At 42.7% G+C, this 16,018-nt stretch overlaps 1 protein-coding gene across 2 annotated transcripts in view; it reads right to left on the bottom strand.

The window, feature by feature from the left end:
- Positions 1–2,163: 2,163 nt before the first annotated feature.
- MARCHF1 (membrane associated ring-CH-type finger 1) overlaps positions 2,164–16,018 on the bottom strand; it is a 313,731-nt gene continuing 299,876 nt past the window's right edge. For both annotated transcript variants that reach the window (XM_068278840.1, XM_068278841.1), the window contains 2 exons: positions 5,190–5,337; positions 2,164–2,245 (listed from right to left, as the gene is read on the bottom strand). In XM_068278840.1, coding sequence (XP_068134941.1) covers positions 2,190–2,245; positions 5,190–5,337 — 204 coding nt within the window. In that variant the 3' untranslated portion in view covers positions 2,164–2,189. The remainder of the gene's footprint in view (positions 2,246–5,189; positions 5,338–16,018) is intronic.

Here is a 16,018-nt window from a genome sequence, read left to right as displayed (position 1 = left end):
AACCGTGATATGACAAATATCACACCTTATCAAAGATATCACACCTTATCAAAGTTAATATGCCTTATCAGAGTAGCATAGCGAGCACTACAAACCTGCAGGGGCTGAGGGCAGGACAAGTGCCATTGCCAATTAGCAGGCATAAGTTTGTAGCACTCGATGTGCTACTCTGATAAGGCATGTTAACTTTCATAAGGTGTGCTATCTTTGATAAGGTGTGATATCTTTGATAAGGCGTATTCATTTTGATACGGTGTGATATTTGTCAAATCACGGTTGATCTATACCCTGTTTTTTCCACCACCAATTAGGCTTTCTTTGGGTGGTACATTATGCTAAGAATTATTTTATTCTAAATGCATTTTAATGGGAATAATAGGAAAAAAAATGAAAATAACATTATTTCTCAGTTTCAGCCATTATAGTTTGAAAATAAAACATTCTACTGTGGATAAAAACCACACATTTTATTTGCCCATTTGTCCCGATTATTGCAACATTTAAATTATATCCCTAGTACAATGTATGTTGACAATATTTTATTTGGAACTAAAGGTGCATTTTTTCAGTTAATCTAACGATCAGCATTGGGGGTGGTGAGATCGAGCAGGAGGGAGTGCGGCGGCACGATTGCTCCTGCATCTGAGACTGATCACTGTTTTTGAAAACAGGGATCATAAGAGTCCTCACTAGGAAAACAAAATGCCAAGTGAAACTGGGTGAGTATTATATATCTCAAACCACCAGTACACTGGGGTGATAGGTCTAACACTTAGTTAATATAACTGAAACATTTGGACACAACAGAAGATAATTTTAGACCTCAATTTTTCCAGTAACCATCAATGTGACACATGATCAACACGAAAATTAAATTAAAATCCAAGCGTTAAAAAAACACAATATTGGACTTCACAAACTTCCCATCATCTATCCGAGGGGTTTCAATCCACTCTCATACCCACACTTACATGCATCCCATAGATACAATAATAATGGCTGCCTATATACAGCTGCAGCTAGCCTGCATGCTAAGTTGGTTAAGCTTATTACACTTTGACCAGCAGCAGCCGCGAATGTAAGACTCACGCCCGTGTGGCTTAAATGGTTAAAATAAATAATTATGGCATACTCCGCTCACTTGAGGTGTGCTTTGAATATACTACTACACACAGCTACATTACCTCCTAGTATAACATGCAGGTAATGTAACTTTAAAGGAATACTGTAGGGGGTCGGATGAAAATGAGTTGAACTTACCCAGGGCTTCTAACAGTCCCCTGCAGACATCATGTGCCCGCGCAGCCACTCACTGATGCTCCGGCCCTGCCTCCGGTTCACTTCTGGAGTTTTAGACTTTAAAGTCTGAAAACCACTGCACCTGCATTGCCATGTCCTTGCTCCCGCTGATGTCACCAGGAGCGTACTGCGCAGGCACAGACCATACTGGGTCTGTGCCGTACACTCCAGTTGACATCAGCAGTAGCGAGGACATGGCAACGCAGGCGCAGTGGATTTCAGACTTTAAAGTCTGAAATTCCAGAAGTGAACTAGAGGCGGGGCCGGAGCATCGGTGAGTGGCTGCGCGGACACAGGATGTCTGCCAGGGACCATTAGAAGCCCCGGGTAAGTTCAACTCATTTTCCCCCGACCCCCTACAGTATTCCTTTAAGAAATGTGAAGACAGAAAGAATGTTTAACAGTTCCTTTGTACAATACCTCCTCTCAATACCTTGGAAATTGGTTATAGGTAACAATTAAACATCCTTATGGTTATTCGTTCAGACGTCAAATGGCACAGAGGTACAACAATGGAAATCAATCAGATTTCCATTTCCTGTAGCCATATGAGACATGAGTACTGATTGACTGCTGTAGTTTACTGTACTTGGTACATCATTGTTTTGGTTTATTCAAGCGTGATCATATGGACAAGCTTAGCAGACAAACAGATTAAGTTCATTATAGATGTAGTCTCTTGAAGAGAGTTTGACCTTTAAAAATCCCTGAAGAAACTGTAAAGCTCCACTAGTTTCCTGCCTTTATATCTTGAATCCATAATAAAATACCGTCTTTGTAGTCCACTTAACTGAGAGAGGTGGTGGGTTTTGGTCATCCAGGCCTTGCCACCTGAGTCTTGTTAGCACGAACCAGCATAACATTTGATAAAATTAGCTGGAGCATAACATTTAAAGGGAACATTCCTGCCCATCTATTAGCGGAAAGTGCAGCACGGTAAAGGGATCTGTCAGGGCACATAAGAAGGAGGTCGTGAAGCGTTTGCTACAGTACCAGTTATCTGGATATTTTCTAATATCTATAATCCCTTGCAACCAAAATAAAACTTGAGGCCCAGGGTGTTAATTGACCTCACGTTTTTTTGGGTTGCAAGGGGTTAACATTGGTTATGATATTCAGCTATAATATAGCTAAAGCACTAGCTGTCAAGATTTTTGCCTTTGGAGCTTGAATTTGGTGGCAGGGGTGAAAACAATGAAAGGTAAGAAGTGGTGAGGGGTCATCATGATTTAGGATGTTTATTGTTAGGAGATAGGGTGAGGGAGGTAAACTTTAGTTATTAAAACCACGTGCTTAAAGGGAACCTAAAGCAAAACAAAAGTGTCCAGTTTAACTTACCGGGGGCTTCCTCCAGCCCCCTGCAGCCTTTCTTTGCCCTTGGTGTCATTCCACACTCCTTTAATAAGAAGCAGTAGCCTTCTGACAACTACATGCGCAGCCCCAGACCACATGCCTCCTGATCGCACTTCTGCGCAATGGGTCAACATCTTCTATGCATGTGCGAGCATGCACCTGCCCCATGTGTGAATGTGCCCACGCCATCATGATCATACTGCATCTGCCAGTGATGTGGGAGCGCTCCCTACCGCGCACATGCAGAAAACATTGACCCATAACGGGCTGCTAGCGGGGCCCAGGAGAAGACCAGAGCTGTGGCGAGGGACACAAATGACTTATATGGGCTGGAAGAATCCCCGGTTATGTAAAGCAAAATTTATGCACCTCGGAAGTCCTTTAAAGAAACACTGAAGTCTCCGAAATTTCAGCTTTTTATTATTAAAACCTGTTCAACATTATTGCCCTAACTAAAACACTGCATCCCCGCAGATGAACTCTAACTAAATCCCCCCCAAAATCCCCTTGCAAAATCCACGACTTTCTTGGTCATGGATTTTGCTGCCCCGGGAGGCAGAGCTTTCAGCTGCAGCTCTGCCTCCATGTGCGTCAATCCGCACGTATCTCTGCCTTTCCCCCGCCCCTCTCAGTGAAGTAAAACTGAGAGGGTCGGGCAGAGGCGGAGATACACGCTGATAGATGCATGTAGAGGCAGAGCTGTAGCAGAAAGCTCTTCCTCTCACGGAAGCGCTACCCGCAGTATGACCCGGGGAGTTTGAGGGGATTTAGTTGGATTTCAGCCGCGGGGATGCAGCGTTTTAGTTAGGGTACTAATGTTGAACAGGTTTTTGCAATAAAAAGTTGAATTTCCGGAGACTTCAAGTCTCTTTAAGGGGGAGGATAGTATTAGGCATCAAGCAAAAGTTATGTTGTGTGAGGGTCTTAAGGTTACACGTTACAAAGGAAAGGAGATGAGCAGGGAGAAATGGTGGGGGTGACAAACACTGGAGACCTTTTTTTTTATATATACTCAACTATTAGCATTCATTTTGCTAATATCCTGTGGCCATGGGGAAAAGGCAGTGGATATTTAGTATTTTACCATGAATCCAATATTGAAGTCAAGTAAGATACAATTACCGTAACATTATTGTTAGTAACTTTTAGAAATTTTTATAGAAAATTAAAATCCTGTTTGAAAACCATATTGTATATTAAAAAAAAAAAAGAACAAGAAAGAAAAGTGATTTCATCAAGATTTTTTTTTTCTTGACGGTGGGGAAATATTGGCTGTAGAATAGATTACGACGGGGGTACTGGAAAACAGAGGACAACTTATATATCTTAGTAAGTGTGGACAGAATATCTATAAAAATGCCTACTAACAAGTGACAAATGTTTTCAACCTGTTTTCATTGGTTTCTCCCATACCCTCCTACTTTGTAGATCCCTAGTAATTCAGGCCCAGCAATTTTGAATCCTGCTGATAGCAGATCATGGCCCTTATTTAATTCACCTTTTTGTCCTAAGGTTTCTTCTAGGAGATCGTTTTCATATTCTGCAAAAAAAACTTTTAACACTTTGTAATTGAAAAAGTACCAAAAAGAAATGTCAAAAATGTTTTAAGTATTGGTGTCTTAAAAGGTATTTTATGACAACGTGTAAAATATCACCTAGGACAAAATTTAGGAGAAAAAGTGAATTGAATAAGGGCTCATATTGAAGCAGGTCATGTGGATTCAGACACGGAGGTGCGTAGCGCCAGATGGTGGCAGGGCTATGGCTTAAAGTGTACCAAAGATGACATGTGACATGATGACATAAACATGTGCATATACAGTGGTAAGCATACAAACTCTTATGCTGTGCTCCTTTTCTTTTTTCCCTGCCTGAAAGAGTGTATAATTAGCTATGGAACTGACAGTTTTTCTCCAGTCAGGACCCAGTCGGTTCACTGATAACAAATTACAGCTATAAAACACTTTCCTAAGCAGATACCTGGGCTTTTTACCGTGAGGGGAAAAGATAAAAAGGGCAATAGTTTGTGTATTTTCACTCTTGGACTCTTGAGACACTGCAATTGAGCAGAGACTATGAAACATTAAATCTGCTTTGTAAATGTTTATACATAGAATAAAACCTTGAAATATCTAAAAGAGTCATTTGTAGGAGTAGAAGGACATATCCAATTGTTTATCTCATTAGTTTATTTTCATCTCTGGTTCACTTTAAATGCAATAGTCTATGCCCCACATAAGAGTAATTCGGGAATCGCTGGACACTGAATTACTTGGAGGGGAAATAGTATTTAACGCCGCCCAGTGATTCACCAGCAGCAGGGTGAGCTATCATTCGTCTCTCTCTGCACCCAATTGACCTGATGGCGTACTAATAATTCTTACACACTCATATGTCTCATGTTGAAAGATCAATGGGAAAAGGGTGTTGTTATTGAGATTGCTGCAGGCCTCCACTCTTACAGTGAATGACGACAGAAACATCTCTTTGTGCTATTTAATAACAATATGATTTAAGTACGACTGAAGACATCTTACCGTTGTCATTGCCTTGTCTGATCTCTTCTGCTGTTCGGTCTATAAGGACATACAATGACCATACTACACATGTAATGGCAATTATATGAAATGATACAGAACAGACTATTTTCCGCCGCTCACTCTTTGTCATCTGTAGCTTTTCCCACTGAAATGAGAATAATAGAAATTGACAGTTAATGTTACTTGGCAATGGCAAGAGATAGCAAACCTTATTCAAGATATAGCACATCTGCCAAAATGATTGCACTGGTCCAACTGAATTCCCACAAGGAAAAAAAGAAAAAACTCTCTAAATTTCTAGAATGTGTAGGTTATTCCACCAAGTCTGTACTCAATTACCTTCAGCTCAAGGAAATAAGGTTAATAAAAATCCTTACATTATGTATCTTTTTGCCCCTAATAGATAATTTTGGAGATTCTTGCCATTTATACTCCTTGTTTACAAAAGCTGCATTATGTAGTGGAGACTACATAAGCTCACACAAGCCACTACAGTGGAGGTACCTGGAAGTATGAATGAAATCGGGGGTGTAACTAGACATCACTGGGCACCCCTGCAAAATTTTGGAAGGGGCCCCCCACCCCCCTCACTTTCTGCACAGGAAAACTGAGGACTAATGTGTTTTCCTCATGCAGATAAAAACACTTAGACTTAAAGTGAACCTCCGGACTAAAAATCTACTCAGCAGAACTAAAAGGCTTGGTGTTACTTTGAGGGCTCGTTTCCACTATCGCGAATCTGCATGCGTCCAACGCATGCAGATCCGCACATGTAATACAAGTGGATGGGCCTGTTTCCACTGTAGCGTTGTTGAGGTGCGTTTTTTTCAGCGTGAAAAAAACGCACAAAAGAGCCAACGATTTCGCCTGCGTCGGGAATCCGTGCGAATCGCCGCTAATGTATTTAATAGTAAAAACGCATGTGTTTGTTACATGCGTTTTTACCCGCGATTTCGCGTGCGATTTCGCACCTTTTTCAATTTTATTTAGCCCTGGCAGTGTCATGGTTAATTTCGCATGGCACCCTGCCATGCGAAATCGCATGCGAAATCGCGGGTAAAAACGCATGTGGAAACGCATCCGCATGCGTTTTTACAAGCGTCGGAATGCGGCCGAAATCGCGTCGCAACAGTGGGAACGAGCCCTAACAGTTTCACAGCATCAGAACTTTGTTTTTCTTACCAAAGCATAATTTTAGCTGCATTTTTATGTAAGCTCCAGCCATCAAAGAAAAAAGCCCGGGCTTTTTTTCCCTGATGCTGTGCAGAGCATGATGGTATTTCCTATGTTGTTATTCACGTTGCCTAGCAACTGGGAGAGGTGCTCAGGACACAGGACAGTTGGAACTGTGTCTCATGCTCCCTGTCACCTTCTTTCAACCAAAAAGATGGCTGCCATCATGAAATCAAACATTTGCCTGTTCTTTTAAAACAGGGTGGGTAAGAGATTATATTACCTATCTATTTTAATTAACATAACTAATGTAACTTAATGTATGTATGTTTGTTTGTTTAGGCTGAAGTTCCTCTTTAAAGTAAATGTCAGGCAATCTATGCTACCCCTAGATCTACTTACCCAGGGCTTCCTCCAGCCCCTTGCAGCCAACAAGTCCCTTGTCGCAGCTCTGTTCCCAGTACATACATACACACACAGCCGTATTATTTTACTACATGAGAGCACATGCTATATGGAGGAACAACAATGACATGCTGAACGTAAGATATAGTATTTCCTGTAACTTTGGCAAAACATTCAGAAGGTCACTGATTGATACTGTTAGTACATACTAAGTATGAGACACAATCACTTATGAGGCAGCAACAGTCAGACATCAATCTTACCCATTCCACTTTGTCCAGTAATTAGATACCATAAGGTCACTAGCCTGTGTGTGATAAGAATCTAGGAATCTCTTCTGAGGGAAGGTCTACAACTTTTTTCAACTGTGACTCCTTTGTTTGTAAAGTTGTACATGAAGTCATCAGAACTCTGCTGCAGTGTGAGAGAGATGTTTTTTACGAACCCTACGGAGGAGGGACAGTGTACAAATTCCAAAGTGTGTGTAGGATTCCTTATCTGTGTGGTAGACACATGCAGTCAACATAACAATGGTAGGAGAGTAGAATACGTTTTCTCTCCATGCCCTTAGTTGTCAGTCTCTCAAACTTTTTCCCCCACGGGGCCGCCTGTGGCTTCTGGGCCGCCCCTGTGGAGGTACCCCTTGCAGGGTCTATTGTTACATCCCTGAATGAAATCTGAAAGCTGGAGAGGACTTCAATAGTCTGATTATCTAGTGTTCTGCATGCAGAATTGTTTAATTTTAGCAAGCACTTATTAATGAAGACATGCATGTAGCTTTGTAAACTTCTTTATGAGATTCTCATGTTAAAGAGTACCTCTGATAAAACAGGCTCTGTCTCTGCATGACAAGCTCTGTCTTTATAATTGAGGATTGGGGGATGTCAGGATTTAATACTTACCTGTTCAGACGTCATCCCTCCAGACAGGTGATCAATCCGGCTCCCTCAGGTGAAGGTTTCCGAAGAGCTTTGGGAGTGCAGTGGGGGTGGGAAGAGCAGCCTGACCTGATGGCATTGGAACAGGTAAGTATTTAAGCCTGAGTCTCCCCCCCCTCCCCTTTCCTGTTCCATCATCATTAAAAGAGAGCCTGTCGTGACATTTTACTGGAGGTAGTCTTTAACTTTATGGTTTATTTATTAAAGTCATAAAAATTATTTTTGCAAGCAATGCAGCTAGCAATATATTCTGTATTTATAAAAGCCAAATTATGGCAGGTAAATTAAGAACAAGTGCCCACAGAAGCAAACTAAATACAACTATTGCACTATTAATATCAGTGGAAAGGTTGCCTTGCTCAGTGAAACAAGCTGCTAATGCAGAAAGTGGAGCGATCAACAGTAACAAGAACTGCAACACTAATGCTGCTAAGTAATCAATGTCCTCTTTGGCGTAAGCCTAATGCTGTCCAAACAAAGTTCATCCACATTTGATAAGTATAGGCTTTTCACTGTAAAACTTCCTCCAAAGAAATTGATAAATTTCTGTCACAGCGCTTATCACTATACGCTCACCAGATCGGTTGGCCAATCTTTTCAGATCAGCAGTCAGCGTTTTTGGCCTTGCCAGCAAGAGATTCCTCCGATCACTTCACCAGCCTCTCCAGGCATCCGACCATAAGCTCAGAATAAAACAAGGGAAATGCAATAGTGTGATACCATTTGGATAGAGCTTAATATTATCACCAGTGCACCCCTTTTCCAAAACAGTGCCACCAACGTGCTTCCACCATAAACAGATACACAAGGCGCTCACCAGATGCACTGGCCGACCCGCAACAGACCAGCAATATAGCGTGTTGTTATAACTTCAGTTTTTGGGATAAAGGACATCCTAGGACTCAAACAAAGCCGACCATAGCATAATTCCGTTTGATTTTAATAAGTAATAAAAGTAGTGCACTTACAAATTTGCAGTAAAACATGCGCATATAAAAAAACGTAGCACAGGATCCTCCAGCGTCTCCTCAGCTCCTTAGGCTCCGCCCTACTAGTTTCGTCCAATGACTCATCAGGGGATCTTGAAGCCCCTGATGAGTCATTGGACGAAACTAGTAGGGCGGAGCCTAAGGAGCTGAGGAGACGCTGGAGGATCCTGTGCTACGTTTTTTTATATGCGCATGTTTTACTGCAAATTTGTAAGTGCACTACTTTTATTACTTATTAAAATCAAACGGAATTATGCTATGGTCGGCTTTGTTTGAGTCCTAGGATGTCCTTTATCCCAAAAACTGAAGTTATAACAACACGCTATATTGCTGGTCTGTTGCGGGTCGGCCAGTGCATCTGGTGAGCGCCTTGTGTATCTGTTTATGGTGGAAGGGCACTGTTTTGGAAAAGGGGTGCACTGGTGATAATATTAAGCTCTATCCAAATGGTATCACACTATTGCATTTCCCTTGTTTTATTCTGAGCTTATGGTCGGATGCCTGGAGAGGCTGGTGAAGTGATCGGAGGAATCTCTTGCTGGCAAGGCCAAAAACGCTGACTGCTGATCTGAAAAGATTGGCCAACCGATCTGGTGAGCGTATAGTGATAAGCGCTGTGACAGAAATTTATCAATTTCTTTGGAGGAAGTTTTACAGTGAAGAGCCTATACTTATCAAATGTGGATGAACTTTGTTTGGACAGCATTAGGCTTACGCCAAAGAGGACATTGATTACTTAGCAGCATTAGTGTTGCAGTTCTTGTTACTGTTGATCGCTCTGCTTTTATGTTTTTAATATTTTTGTGAGTGTTACACACACTTTTTATGCAGTAAGCGAACCAGATTGATATAGGAGAGAGGAAAGCAAGGAGGTAGTGAGGAGCGCCAGGTTTTATGTTTATTTAATGCAGAAAGTGGCCACTACTGGGTGCTCCCAGGTTAAAACTTTTTTTGTACTGAAATGGACATGAGATGCTATTTACCATGTAGCATATTAAAGAAAACATAACCATGTAGCATATTACCATTTAAAACTTTACCTTCTTCCTATATCAACTTATTCCTCCTTACATACTTTTCACATTATCTAAATAAAACTGTTTAAGAACTCAGCTAGCAAACAAAAGTTCTAAAATTAACCACTTAACGACCACCCACTGCACAGGGGCGGTCGGAAAGTGGATGCCGCAAGGACCAGCTCATGCACAGAGGTGGCGGTCCTTGTACGGGCATGGGCGGAGCGATCGCGTCATCCGTGACGCGATCCTCCGCCGGGGATCGATGGCTGGGGATATAGCCTCCAGCCCGCCGGCCAATTAGCAGCGCCGGCGGGCGGAGGAATAAGGAAATCCGCATAATTAAAGTGTATAAAGCACTTTGTTAGGTAAACAAAGTGCTTTATACACGCTTCCTCCTCGCCTCGTGGTCTCATTGTTCCAGAGACCACCAGCGAGGAGGAAGCAGTAGTGAGTATGCACCACACACTTTTTTTTTCCACACAGCCCCCCTGATCTCCCACCCCAGCCTTCAGACCCCCCCTGCCCACCCCCCAGAACATTGTTTGCACCCAATCACCCCCCTGATCAACCATCAGTCACTCCCTGTCACTATCTGTAAACGCTATTTTTTTTATGCCCTAAACTTCCCCCTGCTCCCTCCTGATCACCCCCCACCCCTCAGATTCTCCCCAGACCCCCCCCCCCCCTGTGTACTGTATGCCTCTATCCCCCCTGTAATAACCCACTGATCACCTGTCAATCACCTGTCAATCACCCATCAATAACCCCCTGTCACTGCCACCCATCAACCTGCCTCTTGTGGGCAATCTGATCACCCACCCACACCAATAGATCACCCGCAGATCCGATGTCAGATCACCTCCCAAGTGCATTGTTTACATCTGTTCTCTATCCTAAACACCCACTAATTACCCATCAATCACCCATCAATCACCCTCTATCACCACCTGTCACTGTTACCCATCAGATCAGACCCTAATCTGCCGGGGGCCTTGCGGGCACCCAATCACCCGCCTACACGCTCAGATTGCCCTCAGACCCCCCCCCCCTTATCAATTCGCCAGTGCATTATTTACATCTGTTCTTCCCTGTAATAACCCACTGATCACCTGTCAATCACCCACCAATCACCCCCTGTCACTGCCACCCATCAATCACCACCTGTCACTGCCACCCATCAATCAGCCCCTAACCTGCCCCTTGCGGGCAATCTGATCACCCACCCACACCAATAGATCGCCCGCAGATCTGACTTTAGATCACCTCCCAAGTGCATTGTCTACATCTATTCTCTCCTCCAAACACCCACTAATTACCCATCAATCACCCCCTGTCACTGCTACCCATCAGATTAGACCCCTATCTGCCCCTAGGGCACTCAATCACCCGCCCACACCCTCAGAAGGCCCTCAGACCCCAGCCCTGATCACCTCGCCAGTGCATTGCTTGCATCTATTCCCCCCTCTAATCACACCTTGAGACACCCATCAATGACCTCCTGTCACCCCCTAGCACACCTACCCATCAGATCAGGCCCTAATTTGCCCCGTGTGGGCTCCTGATCACTCAGCCAAACCCTCAGATCCCCCTCAGACCCCCTTCCGATCACCTCCCCAGTGCATTGATTGCATCTATTTTCCCCTCTAACCACCCCCTGAGACACCCATCAATCACCTCCTGTCACCCCCCTAGCACTCCTATCCATCAGATCAGGACCAATACAACCTGTCATCTAAAAGGCCACCCTGCTTATGACCGGTTCCACAAAATTTGCCCCCTCATACACCACCTGTCATCAAAATTTGCAGATGCTTATACCCCTGAACAGTCATTTTGAGACATTTGGTTTCCAGACTACTCACGGTTTTGGGCCCGTAAAATGCCAGGGCGGTATAGGAACCCCACAAGTGACCCCATTTTAGAAAAAAGACACCCCAAGGTATTCTGTTAGGTGTATGATGAGTACATAGAAGATTTTATTTTTTATCAAAAGTTAGCGGAAATTGATTTTTATTGTTTTTTTTTCACAAAGTGTCATTTTTCACTAACTTGTGACAAAAAATAAAATCTTCTATGAACTTGCCATACACCTAACAGAATACCTTGGGGTGTCTTTTTTCTAGAATGGGGTCACTTGTGGGGTTCCTATACTGCCCTGGCATTTAAGAGGCCCTAAACATTGAGGAGTAGTCTAGAAAACAAATGCCTCAAAATGACCCGTGAATAGGACGTTGGGCCCCTTAGCGCACCTAGGCTGCAAAAAAGTGTCACACATGTGGTATCGCCGTACTCAGGAGAAGTAGTATAATGTGTTTTGGGGTGTATTTTTACACATACCCATGCTGAGTGGGAGAAATCTCTCTGTAAATGGAAAATTGTGTGTAAAAAAAATCAAAAAATTGTCATTTACAGAGATATTTCTCCCACCCAGCATGGGTATGTGTAAAAATACACCCCAAAGCACATTATACTACTTCTCCTGAGTACGGCAATACCACATGTGTGGCACTTTTTTTGCAGTCTAACTGCGCTAAGGGGCCCAAAGTCCAATGAGCACCTTTAGGCTTTACAGGGGTGCTTACAAATTAGCACCCCCCAAAATGCGAGGACAGTAAACACAACCCACAAACGACCCCATTTTAGAAAGTAGACACTTCAAGGTATTCAGAGAGGGGCATGGTGAGTCCGTGGCAGATTTCATTTTTTTTTGTCACAAGTTAGCAGAAATGGAAACTTTTTTTTTTCTTGTCACAAACTGTCATTTTCCGCTAACTTGTGACAAAAAATATTATCTTCTATGAACTCACTATGCCTCTCAGTGAATACTTTGGGATGTCTTCGTTCCAAAATGGGGTCATTTGGGGGGTATTTATACTATCCTGGAATTCTAGCCCCTCATGAAACATGACAGGTGGTCAGAAAAGTCAGAGATATTTCAAAATGGGAAAATTCACTTTTTGCACCATAGTTTGTAAATGCTATAACTTTTACCCAAACCAATAAATATAGGCTGAATGGGTTTTTTTTTTAATCAAAAACATGTTTGTCCACATTTTTCGTGCTGCATGTATACAGAAATTTTACTTTATTTGAAAAATGTCAGCACAGAAAGTTAAAAAAATCATTTTTTTTGGACAAAATTCATGTCTTTTTGATGAATATAATAAAAAGTAAAAATCGCAGCAATCATCAAATAGCACCAAAAGAAAGCTTTATTAGTGACAAGAAAAGGAGCCAAAATTCATTTAGGTGGTAGGTTGTATGAGCGAGCAATAAACCGTGAAAGCTGCAGTGGTCTGAATGGAAAAAAAGGCTCTGGTCCTTAAAGTGAACCTTAAGTCAGGAAAAAAAAATGAGTTTTACTCACCTGGGACTTCTACCAAGCCCCCTGCAGCAGTCCTGTGCCCTCGCAGCCCCTCACTAATCCTCTGGTCCCCCTCTGCCAGCTAGTTTCGTTTTTGCCGACAGGCCTGTCAGGACTGGCCACGCGTAGCTTTTTCTGCATTCCCGACTGTAATTAGCGCTATTGCGGGCCGCAATGCGTACAAAAATACGCGTTGCCGCATATCTATGCGTGTGTAATGTGGCAACGCGTATTTTCATACGCGTTGCGGCCCGCAATAGCGCTAATTACAGTCGGGAATGCGTAAAAAGCTACGAGTGGCCAGTCCTGATGGGCCTGTCGGCAAAAACGAAACTAGCTGGCAGAGGGGGACCAGAGGATTAGTGAGGGGCTGCGAGGGCACAGGACTGCTGCAGGGGGCTGGTAGAAGCCCCAGGTGAGTAAAACTCATTTTTTTTTCTGGCTTAAGTGTCTCTTTAAGGGGGGTAAAGCCCGCGGTCCTCAAGTAGTGCGATGCAAAAGTTTGCTTTTCCTGTACAAATCGTTAGTTAGGATAAAAAATGTCAGTTAGGCCTCTTGCACACTGCATGCATTTCAGATTCCGATTCCGCTTTTTAATCTGTTTTTACATCCGATTCCGATTCAGATTTTTAATCTTAACTGCATGCTGCGTTTTTTGATCCGTTTTTCTGTTGAATGTATTCAAGGAAAATCGGAAACGGTATCGGAATCAGAATCGGAAACGGAATCCGAATCGGAAAACGGATTTGCAGTGTGCAGGGAGCCTTAAATATATCATATAGGAGACACACACAGTGATATTTGGGAAGTGAAATTAAGTTTATTGGATTTACAGAAAGTGCGCAATAATTGTTTAAATAAGTTGTTAAAATAACAAAGAGAAAGCCATAACAGCGACAGACGCTGTTTTAGACAAGGTCCTTCCTCAAGCTGTGTCAGGCTCACTCTGAAGTGTATCATAAACACTACCCTTTATGTAGTGACCATAAGTACAAAATAACCAATCAGGATGCAGAGAGGACACTGAGGACCTGATGGGGAACTACAAAAAGCCACGTATGTTCCCCCCCCCATGACATAAATCCAATTGACCAATCATAAAGTGTCATGAAAATTCAAAATCCCCCTTACCTCCTAACTCCAACTGTCCAGTAAGAGAGGACCTGATAGGGAACCGAAGTTCCTACCCGTATGTGTCACGCCGAACGCTGAAAAGCTTCCTGAAAACGTATTGCTAGTCTTGTGACTTACACGTTGATGTATGCGTAAAAATGTCTGCGCAGGCGTAAAAGCTTATGCATTGCTGTATGTGTAAAGTGTCTGCGCACATGTAAAAATGCGCTCATAGTAAAGCATCACATAAAAACTGCATAGCCATACACATAAAGCGTGCATGCAAATATAACGCGTAAAAGTGTAATTAGACGCGTAAAAATATAAATGAGAACACCGGTTGCTCGACACATAAAAAGTACATAAAGCACTTACCAAATGCATAAACGCATATAAATATGCATACAAATACCTATAGCTCCCTTTCACATAAGCCAAGTAAGGCGCATGTGAAATGGCTAGTGACACATATAGTTAAACGGGTGAATGAAAAATGGCATTCCTAAAAGGATCAGATCAAAAAGGAAAATGAAGGCAAAATCAAAAATCATTCCCCGTGTCCCCTCTGCATCCCAAATACATAAAAGAGACAAACATCACAATTATTATTATTATTATTATTATTATTATTGATTTATAAAGCGCCAACATATTCCGTGGCGCTGTACAAAGTAAGAAACAAACCTGGGGCACATAATAATACAGACAATGGTGTACACCAATATACAAGATACATAATTAGTGACAAAATACAAAGAATGATACAAAATACAAATTATCGAATTGATAATGACAGTGATAAAATTAACATGATGAATAAAATGTATAATGGTTACCAAGACACAAAAGGGGGAGAGAGCCCTGCCCTTGCGAGCTTACAATCTAAAGGGAATGGGGGGGGGGGGGGCAGGAGGAGGGGTAGTATGCAGCAAATATATAGAGGCTTTGTGTTTTAAGATACCTAGTAGGAGTGCAATTTGGTCTTAGTACAAAGGGAAGTGGCCTAAGGTAGAGCATATGCTTGTCGGAACAAGTGTGTTTTTAGAGAGCGTTTAAAGGTAACAAAGGTTGGCGAGTGACGGATGTGTTGTGGGAGGGCATTCCAGAAGAGGGGTTAAGCGCGTGCGAAGTCTTGTAAACGTGAATATGAGGAGTTGATTCTAGAGGAGGACAACAGAAGATCATGTGCCGATCTGAGATTGCAATTGGGTTTGTATCTGGAGATTAGTGAGGATATGTACCGGGGAGAGAGATTGTGAAGAGCTTTGTAGGTTAGGGTTAGGAGTTTAAACTGAATCCTCTGGTTAATTTGCAGCCAGTGAAGAGCTTGACAAAGAGGGTCGGCAGAGGAAGATCGAGAAGAAAGATGAATGAGACAAGCAGCTGAGTTCAGTACCGACTGGAGCGGGGCCAGTTTGTTAGACGGTAGTCCACAAAGTAGTACGTTGCAGTAGTCCAGACGAGAAATTATGAGAGCATGTATTAACATTTTAGTTGTGTCTTGAGTGAGAAAGGGAAGGATGCGAGATATGTTTTTGAGTTGGAGATGGCAGGAGCTGGTTATGGAGTGAACATGTGGAATAAAAGAGAGAGATGAGTCGAATATCACCCCCAAGCACCGAGCTTTGGGAACTGAAGTTATGTGAGTGTTATTAACATTTATTGTAACTTCAGGCAGGGAGGTGGACAGAGACGGTGGAAAAATTATTAGTTCTGTTTTACTCATATTAAGTTTTAGGAAGCGAGAGGACATGAAGGAGGATATAGCAGACAAGCAGTCAGGAACACGTTTAAGGAGGGAGTTAAGGTCTGGGGCAGAGAGGTA

Source organism: Hyperolius riggenbachi, chromosome 1 (assembly GCF_040937935.1).
Source record: "Hyperolius riggenbachi isolate aHypRig1 chromosome 1, aHypRig1.pri, whole genome shotgun sequence".
In the NCBI taxonomy this organism is placed as follows: domain Eukaryota; kingdom Metazoa; phylum Chordata; class Amphibia; order Anura; family Hyperoliidae; genus Hyperolius; species Hyperolius riggenbachi.
The sequence above is the reverse complement of the archived record's forward strand: the minus strand, read 5'-3'. Positions and strand labels throughout refer to the sequence as shown.